We start from the raw sequence: 10688 nt of genomic DNA on the forward strand, positions 1-10688 counted from the left end.
CAGAATAAACTTTCTTATCAAGTGCACACAGAACATTCTTCAGGATAGATCACATCTGGGGTCAAAAATCAAGCCTCAGGGTTTCCCTGGTGGCGCAGTGGTTGAGAGTCCGCCTGCCGATGCAGGGGACACAGGTTCATGCCCCAGTCCAGGAGGATCCCACATGCTGCGGAGCGGCTGGGCCCGTGAGCCATGGCCACTGAGCCTGCATGTCCGGAGCCTGTGCCCCACAGTGGGAGAGGCCACAACAGTGAGAGGTCCACGTACCACAAATAAATAAATAAAATAAAAATTATCAAGCCTCAGAAAATTTAAGAAAACTGAAATCATATCAAACATCTTTTCTGATGACAACACTATGAAACTGGAAAACAATTACAGGAAAAAAAACTGCAAAAAACACAAACACATGGAGGCTAAACAGTGCACTACTAATACTAAATAAGCAAGAGATCACTGAAGAAATTAAAGAAGAAATTTTAAAAATACATAGAAACAAATGACAATGAAAACACGATGACACAAAACCTATGGCACTCAGCAAAAGCAGTTCTAAGAGGGAAGTTTATAGCAATTCAATCTCACCTCAAGAAACAAGAAAAATCTCAGATAAACAATCTAACACCACCCCTAAAGCAACTAGAGAAAGAAGAACAAAGAAAACCCAAACTCAGTAGAAGGAAAGGAATCATAAGGAACAGAGCAGAAATAAATGAAATAGAAATGAAGAAAACAATAGCAAAGATCAATAGAACTAAAAGCTGGTTCTTTGAGGAGATAAACAAAATTGATAAACCCTTAGCCAAACTCATCAAGAAAAAAAGGGAGTGGATGCAAATCAATAAAATTAGAAATGAAAAAGGAGAAATCACAACTGACACCACAGAAATACAAACAATTATAAGAGACTACTACAAACAACTATATGCCAATAAAATGGACAACTATGAAGAAATGGAAAATATTTTGGAAAGGTACAATTTTCCAAGACTGAACCAGGAAGGGTTAGAAAATATAAACAGACATATCACAAGGAATGAAATTGAAACTGTAATTAAAAATCTTTCAACAAACAAAAGTCCAGGCCCAGATGGTTTCACAGGTGAATTCTATCAAACATTTAGAGAACAGGTAACACCCATCCTTCTCAAACTCTTCCAAAAAAAATGCAGAGTGAGGAACACTCCCACATTCATTTTACAAAGTTACCATCACCCTGATACCAAAACCAGAAAAGATATCACACACAAAAAATTATAGACCAATATCACTGATGAACATAGATGCAAAAATCCTCAACAAGATACTAGCAAACAGAATCCAACAACATATTAAAAGGATCATACACCATGATCAAGTGGGATCTATCCCAGGGATGCAAGGATTCTTCAATATATGCAAATCAATCAATGTGATACACCATATTAACAAATTAAGGAATAAAACCATATGATCACCTCAATAGATGCAGAAAAACCTTTTGACAAAATTCAACACCCATTTATGACAAAATCTCTGCAGAAAATGGGGATAGAGGGAACCTACCTCAATGTAATAAAGGCCATTTATGACAAACCCACATTAAACCACATATTCAATGGAGAAAAATTGAAAGCATTTCCTCTAAGATCAGGAACAAGACAAGGATGTCCACTTTCTCCACTCCTATTCAACATAGTTTTGGAAGTCCTAGCCACAACAATCAGAGAAGAAAAACAAATAAAAGGAATATAAATTGGAAAAAAAGAAATGAAACTCTCACTGTTTGCAGAAGACATGATACTATACATAGAAAATCCTAAAGATGCCACCAGAAAACTACTAGAACTAATCAATGAATTTGGTAAGGTGCAGGATACAAAATTAATGCACAGAAATCTTTGGTCTTCCTATACACTAACAACGAAAAATCAGAAAGAGAAATTAAGGAAACAATCCCATCTACCACTGAAACAAAAAGAATAAAATATCTAGGAATAAACCTGCCTAAGGAGGCGAAAGACTTATACTCAGAAAACTATAAAACACTGATGAAAGAAATCAAAGATGACATAAACAGTTGGAGAAATATGCCATGTTCTTGGATTGGACAAATCAATATTGTGAAAATGACTATACTACCCAAAGCAATCTACAGATTTAGTGCAATCCTTATCAAACTACCAATGGCATTCTTCACAGAATTAGAACACAAAATGTTGCAATTCATATGGAAACACGAAAGACCACAAATAGCCAAAGCAATCTTAAGAAAGAAAAATGGAGCTGAAGGAATCAGGCTCCCCAACTTCAAACTATATTACAAAGCTACAGTAATCAAGACAGTATGGTACTGGCACAAAAACAGAAATATAGATCAATGGTAAAGGATAGAAAGCCCAGAGATAAACCCACGCACATACAGTCACTTAATTTATGACAAAGGGGCAAGAACATACAATGGAGAAAAGAAAGCCTCTTCAATAAGTGGTGCTAGGAAAACTGGACAGCTATATGTGAAAGAATGAAATTAGAACACTACCTAACACCATACACAAAAATAAACTCCAAATAGATTAAAGACCTAAATGTAAGACTGGACACTATAAAACTTTTAGAGGAAAACATAGGAAAAACACTCTTTGATGTAAACCACAGCAAGATATTTTTGGACCCAACTCTTAGATTAATAAAAACAAAATAGAAAACAAAATAGTAAATAAAAACAAAAATAAACACATGGGACCTAATTAAGCTTAAAACTTTTGCACAGCAAAGGAAACCATAAACCAGATGAAAAGACAACCCTCAGAATGGGAGAAAATATTTGCAAACGAATCAATGGACAAAGGATTAATCTCCAAAATATACGAACGGCTCATGGAGCCCAATATCAGAAAAACAAACAATCCAATTAAAAAATGGGCAGAAGTCCTAAATAGACATTTCACCAAAGAAGACATACAGCTGGCCAAGAAGCACATGAAAAGATGCTCAACATCACTGATTATTAGAGAAAGGCAAATCAAAACTACAATGAGCAATCACCTCACACCTGTCAGATGGCCATTATCAAAAAATCTAGAAACGGTAAATGCTGGAAAGGGTGTGGTGAAAAGGGAACCCTCTTTCATTGTTGGTGGAAATGTAAATTGATAAACCACTATGGAGAACAGTATGGAGGTTCCTTAAAAAACTAAAAATAGAACTACCGTATGACCCAACAATCCCACTACTGGGCATATACCCTGAGAAAACAATAATTCTAAAAGAGACATGTGGGCTTCCCTGGTGGCACAGTGGTTAAGAATCCACCTACCAATGCAGGGGACACGGGTTCCAGCCCTGTTCTGGGAAGATCCCACGTGCCGCAGAGCAACTAAGCCCGTGCACCACAGCTACTGAGCCTGCACTCTAGAGCCCGCGAGCCACAACTACTGAGGTCACGTGTCACAAATACTGAAGCCCACCTTCCTAGAGCCCATGCTCTGCAACAAGACAAGCCACTGCAACAAGGAGACCACGCACTGAAATGAAGAGTAACCCCCACTCACCAAACTAGAGAAAACCCGCATGCAGCAATGAAGACCCAGTGCGGCCAAAAATAAATTAATTAAATAAATAAAATTTTTAAAAAGTCTTAAATAAAAGAGACATACCACAATGTTCATTGAAGCACTATTTATAATAGCCAGGACATGGAACCAACCTAAATGTCCATCCACAGATGAATGGATAAAGAACATGTGGCACATATATACAATGGAATATTACTCACCATAAAAAGAAATGAAATTGAGTTATTTGTAATGAGGTGGATGGACCTACAGTCTGTCACAGAGAGTAAAGTAAGTCAGAAAGAGAAAAACAAATACCATATGCTAACGCATATATATGGAATCTAAAATTTTTTAAAATGGTACTGATGAACCTAGTGGCAGGGCAGGAATAAAGCCTTAGACATAGAAGAGAATGGACTTGAGGACATGGAGGGTGGGGGAGGGGGAAGCTGGAGCAAAGTGAGAGTAGCATCGACATATATACATTACCAAATGTAAAATAGATAGCTAGTGGGAAGCAGTAGCATAGCGCAGTGAAATCAGCTCTGTGCTTTGTGACAACCTAGAGGGGTGGGATAGGGAAGGTGGGAGGGAGTCTCAAGAGGGAGGGGATATGGGGATATATATATGCATATGGCTGATTCACTTTGTTGTACAACAGAGACTAATGCAGTATTGTGAAGCAATTATACTCCAATAAAGATCTATTAAAATAAATAAATTTAACTAAAAACAAATAAATAAATAAATAAAAGGGCAAAATAATGATAATCTCAGGAACACAGGCAATAGTCAATACAAAAAGACCTTATTGAATACAACCAAGAGGTCAACAAGAAGAAAAATAAATCCAGGAAAAAGCTATGAATGTGTAAGAAATAAGGATCTAAATAAAGTATGTGTCTAAATAAAGAAGAAATCAAGAAAAATATAACCATATAAAATTCAGATCTAGAAGTCCAAAAAATACTAACAAACTACGTCTACATACATATGTATAGATAGATAGATAGATAGATCTTGATTAAAAACAACAGGAAAGTGAAAAATCCTGTGGTACTTAAGTTTAGAAAAAGATATATGTAAGCTTTAAAATTGATAGGAAAATAAGCATAATTATTGTCTTTAATAATTTAGAGGTAAATATGAAAAGTAACAAAAATGCAAAGTAAAATTTTCAAAATTTTCAAACCAGTAAATATCAAAATATCCAAAGGAAAGCAGGAAAGTCAAAAAAGAAAACATTTCAAGTAGCAAATATAAAATAAGATAGGAGATATTAGTCCTAATATAAGAAGAATTACAGTAATTACTAATGGCTTAAGGTCCCAGATAAACAGAATTTCAGATCAAATATAAAAGTGATATCCAGAAATATGTTGTCTTGAAGAAAATAAGATGAGTGTACAAAAAGATAAAAAAAATAATAGAAAATAGTAAAAATAATAATAATAATAGAAAAAAGTAATAAAAGATACATCTAGGAAAACATGAATTAAAAATTACATATATGTTATGTATCAATATATAAGGTCACAATTTTCATATGACACTAAAAAGAACAGCCTCAGGTTCACAAGGACTTTATAGGCTAATAAAGGCTAGAAAAATCAAAATGATGAGAATAAACACATAAGCAATAGCAATACAGTTTCAAAAGCAAAGTCAAATCTTATGAACATTTCTCTAGCCTTATTCGTTCTCTTTTTCTTGGCAACAATCACCATGATCACACTCTCTTAAACACTGTGCTCTTGTAGCTTCCATGTTACCACACTGCTCTGAGCACAATAGACTTTCATTCTCCTTGATTGGACCTGCAATATTTTCTTCCTGGGAGCTCCGTACAGGGTGTCCACAGCATCAACGTACCAGTCATTCCCCGATCTCTCGTACCAGCTCCAGCCACACAGGTTTAAGGCCTCCCTGACACGCATCTTGAACTTACCTTATCCAAATAAACATAACCCTCTTCCGTCTACCACACTGAGCCTCCTTCACGTTTGTCTACAGTTGAGGCAAAGAGCAGGAGCCCTTCCACGATTCTCCTCTCCTTCTCTGCACACATCCAAACCCAAGCAAGGCTGCAATATCTCTTTCATACTCAGTGCTTCTCTGCAGCTCCTCTGCACCAGGCCATGGTCATGGTTCCTCTGACCTCAGTAGCCTCATCACAGCAGCCATCAGCCAGCTTTCTCAATGGTTTCATATTATTCCCCCCATATTTTTATATCTTCCCATTTTCCCTGGAATCCAAACTTCATGGCATGGCATGTAAGTATCCTCGCCGTCCCTACACCCCTTTCTCACCTCATTTCACACTGTTCACCATACTGCAACCACACGGGCCTTCTTCGTGCACACTTAGTTCTTTCCTGCCAGGATATCTGCACATGCTTACTCCTCTTCCTGAAAGCTATTCTTCCTGATCTTTCTATGACTGGCTTCTTTCCCTCATGGTCTCAGTTTGAATCCTACTTTCAGATCGTTATATCCAAAGTACACCTCTCAGTATGGAGAAAAAGGAACCCCCCCTACCTTGTTGGTGGGAATGTAAATTGGTGCAACCACTATGGAGAACAGTATGGAGGTTCCTTAAAAAACTAAAAATAGAACCACCATATGATCCTGCAATCCCACTCCTGGGCTTATATCCAGAGAAAACTCCAATTTGAAAAGATACATGCACCCCAATGTTCATTGCAGCACTATTTACAATAGTCAAGACATGGAAGCAACCTAAATATCTGTTGACAAATGCATAGATAAAGAAGATGTGGTACATATGTACAGTGGAATATTACTCAGCCATAAAAAATAATGAAATAATGCCATTTGCAGCAACATGGATGGACCTAGCGATTATCATACTAACTGATGTAAGTCAGACAAAGACAAATACCGTATGATATCACTTTATATGTGAAATCTAAAAAAAAAAGTACAAATGAACTTATTTACAAAACAGAACAGACCCACAGACATAGAAAACAAATTTATGGTTACCAAAGGGGAAACGGGGTGTGGGGAGGGGTACATTAGGAGGCTGGGATTAACATATACATACTCCTGTATATAAAATAGATAAACAACAAGGCCCTACTGTATAGCATAGGGAACTATACTCAATATTTTGTAATAACCTATAAGGGAAAAGAGTCTGAAAAAGAATACATATATGTATATTTGTATAACTGAATCACTGTGCTGTAACCTGAAACTAACACTACTTTGTAAATCAATTCTACTTCAATTAAAAAAAGAAATATGCCTCTCCGATTACTCTGCCTTGCTCACGCTTATCACCATAGTACCTCACAGTGCCAAGTCCATAGTAAGCACTAATAAATATTTGTTAAATGAAAAACTGCCTTAAATTGAATGGCCTAGAATAATGTATCTTTAACACTATAAGCGTTAAATATTTGTTAAATAAATCAATAATACAGGTTATTACTCACATGTTACTTAAGTCCTATTCCTATTACATTTAATGTAATATAGGGTATTTTTATATGTTCAACAAATGAAATGAGAAAAAAATATATTTAAAATTTATATAGTCTCTGGCAAATCAAACTTTTCTATCTTTAGATTAAAAGACTTAAAGAATATACAAAATAGCTTACAAATAGAGAAGCTATAACTATCCATTTGCAGGTTCTCTCTACTAAAATATAATAATACTGACAATGAGTGATTACCTGGCTTCTACATCATTATTAAAGGATATTCGTCTATAATGTTCCAATTGAAAATTAGAAATACTGTTTTAGTTATAGGCAATTCTATACATTTAAAATCTACTTTAAACACAACTTTGTAAATCAACTGTAATAAAAATTTTTAAATAAGTAAAATTCAATAAAATCTACTTTATACATACAATGTCCAATTTTGAAAAAGAATATGCAAAAAGTATTTATACTAATTCCAAGAGAGAAAATAAACCTGACCAAAAAAACCTAACAATTATCAATAAAAGAAAAACCACAATCATTTTGAAATTTAGGTAAGTAGATCTGTACAAAGCATTAAAAAAAAAAAATAACTTGGAGAAATGTAATATTTTATCCCAACAAATGAAAAAGGCTACATGATAAGAAGGGAGTACTTAAATATTCAATTATAACAATGCTTTAGTAGTCCTCAAATGATCTAAAATATCCAGGATTCTGTCCCTCTGAGTCAACGAACAATGAAATGAATTCAGTTAACCAAAAGAAAAGAATTCCAGAAATAATACCAGTGTTAAAGCTCTAAAACTAACACTACTTTAGTCAACCTCATTTTCAGTTTCTACAAGTGTAAGGGCTCTGAATTACATAAGGACTGAAGCTATGGTTTGGGATGAGAATAAGTCACAAATTCCACATACATTTCTATATACTAAATGCCAACATATAACAACACAGTCTAATACTTTGACTTTCAAACTGTTTTGAACTTGACCTACAGTTAGAAATAGATTTTACTGCAACCTATATACACATGCCTATACCTGTACATGTAAACGAATTGAAATAAATGTCAACAATACCTACTCACTGCTTGGAATAATACAGTCTGATAGATAGTTTACATTCTTATTATTCTATTTTAATATGCTGTTTGCTAACAACAGCTAAGCAAACAAAAAACAAAAAAAACACAATGCTAGTTGCTATCCACTAATTTCCCAAATCATTACTGGGCCTTGACCTGCAGTTTAAAAATCATTAATATTACTATATTATGGTTCAGTAAATTATATTAAATACATACATACTTTCATTGTGTCAGAACCCAAAAATGTCTGTAGGGAACTTGAAGGAGAATCAGAAGAATGCTAGAAAAAAAAAAAAAGGACAAGCTTATGATGCATCCATCCTAGCCAAGCAGAGGGAAATGAAGTGAAGCAAAGCAAAGGTTTGAATTGCACAGTCTAGTCTAAGGCATTACCATAGACAAGGAATCCTGTAAGACCTTATCAATGGTAGCACAGAGCTCTTCAGTTTGCTGCCTGAGCTGTTCAGGGAAACACAACTGGAAGAATTGAAACCAGGTACTGGGTTAGCAATGAGTTTCGGGATTGCATTTCAAAAGCAGGGGTGATCTGAAGCCATTACCTCCAGAGGTGGATCTAATGTGTTGTCCTTGGAGATGCTCTCTGTCTTGGCTGGTTCGTCTAGTGCCTAGTAATAATAAATGAAATAGTTCTCACGTGAGGATTTTAGTCAAATATACATGTAGTAAAGTCTGTATTCAAAGTAAGCCCTGTATGTCTCAATGTTTCCAAGAAGAAATATCTTTGAAACATTTGATGAACTATTCTCTGACCTGGAGGCATTGCCCACGACTGCCTACTTTCTCCTGTGGAACTAGTATCTCCACTATAAGGAGTCTTGTAGTTCTTGTGGGCACAAGCCCCATTGGCTTTTGGAGCTAGGTATTTTGGGGGCTTGTCCCTTGGGTGGGAGTCTTAAAAGCTGGGACATTAGATGTGCAGCCTAAAACCTCAGGACAAAGTTGGGAGCTGGGGTTTCCCTCCCAATTGTCTGGCACTGTGCCAGGGATGGGGTTGATGGCAAGAATGTATCTCAGCCATTCCTGCCAGGTTTCGTATGGGTATTTTCTTATTAATCTGAGATGTTGGAGTCACTCAGCTGGTTTCTGGATTTCTCTAAGAGGGAATTTCTCCATGTGCAGCTTTATATTCAATGTGTCCCTAGGAGGAGAGAAGTTCAGAAGCTGCCTATGTTGCCATCTTGGTCCATCCCCTTCATCATTTCTAATATTTATTTGTGTCCACCTGCTTTTATCTTAATCAAATTCCATGTAGAATTATCCATTTCTAATCTCTTAATTGGACTAACTTTTGGCTTTGATCTTCTTTGGCATACTCACATTCCATTTCAGTAGTTTCTGTTCATATCTTTGCTATTTATTTCCTTCTATATTCTTTGGATTTATCATATTTTCCCTCAAAGAATCCCTTTTGTTGCATTCTACAAGTTGTGATATGTTGTATGGTCACTGTCATTCAATTCTAAATACATTTTTAGGTATTTCCATTAAGGTAGTTTTTCTTTCTAATTTTTTTAAAATATAAGGGTTTTTTTCCCCCAATTTTTAAATTACCTACTTATTTAGTTATAACCATAGAACTTTTCAAAATAGCCATTTCTTATGTAGTGTGAGATTTATGGTATAAGACATGATTAGTTTTTTGTAAATATTCCATTTATGTTAAAGAAAACATCTATTCTCTAATTGTAAATATTCCAGTTACAATTAGAGAATTGTAAATATTCCATTTATGTTAAAGAAAACATCTATTCTCTAATTGTTGGCTGCAGAGCTGTGTGTGTGTGTGTGTGTGTGTATCTATCAGATCACGATTTTTCATTTTTTTCAAATCATCTTAGTTTTACTACTTTCTTGCTTTTTCTTTATCCTATTAATAATTGAAAGTCATCAATTAATTGAAAGTCACCATAAAATCTCACAGAATTGTAGTGAGTCTGTTAATTTCTCCCTGTGATCTTAGCAATTTTTCTCAATGTAGTTTGAAACCATTTTATTAGCTACATTCATAATTAGAAAAAGTATACCTTCCTCATGAATTAAAGGTTTGTCATTATGAGGTAACCCTCTATATCCCTAATAGTGCTTTGTGTCTTAATCTCTATTTTGCCCGATACAACCAAATGTTTTTATTAGCATATACCTAAGATGCAAAATGGAAATAGTCTACATCGCTGAGTCACCGACAGAGAGCCATACTGAATGGCCAAGTTGAGCTATACCTCACTGTGTTGTGGGGAGGAAATAAACATTTATTATGTTAAGCTATCCCCCTTATTTCAATAACTCACAAAGGAAAATACTGTCTGAAAATCATTTTTTCAAAATCTATTTCTCTGCATTAAATAAAATATAAAATATAGGCTATGATAACCTAATAGAAACCCTTCAGACTGCCTCTTTCCTACCATAAAAAAATCTCTTTTCCTCTCCTCCATATATTTTTTTTTTCTCTTTTTCTTTTTTTTTTTTTTTTTTTTTTTGTTGCCGGCGGCGGGCCTCTCACTGTTGTGGCCTCTCCCGTTGCGGAGCACAGGCTCCGGACGTGCAGGCTCAGTGGCCATGGCTCACGGGCCCAGGTGC

The 10688-nt window shown here is 35.4% G+C and overlaps 1 protein-coding gene across 1 annotated transcript in view; it reads right to left on the reverse strand.

Annotated features, from left to right (window-relative positions):
• The window catches only part of MLIP (muscular LMNA interacting protein), a 296550-nt gene that overhangs the window by 108172 nt on the left and 177690 nt on the right, over positions 1-10688 (reverse strand). Inside the window, exons 5-7 of the mRNA XM_007460798.1 lie at positions 8648-8713; positions 8481-8564; positions 8308-8367 (exon numbers count right to left, since the gene is read on the reverse strand). Coding sequence (XP_007460860.1) covers positions 8308-8367; positions 8481-8564; positions 8648-8713 — 210 coding nt within the window. The remainder of the gene's footprint in view (positions 1-8307; positions 8368-8480; positions 8565-8647; positions 8714-10688) is intronic.

This window comes from Lipotes vexillifer, unplaced genomic scaffold (assembly GCF_000442215.2).
Source record: "Lipotes vexillifer unplaced genomic scaffold, Lipotes_vexillifer_v1.1 scaffold921, whole genome shotgun sequence".
Lineage (NCBI taxonomy): Eukaryota > Metazoa > Chordata > Mammalia > Artiodactyla > Lipotidae > Lipotes > Lipotes vexillifer.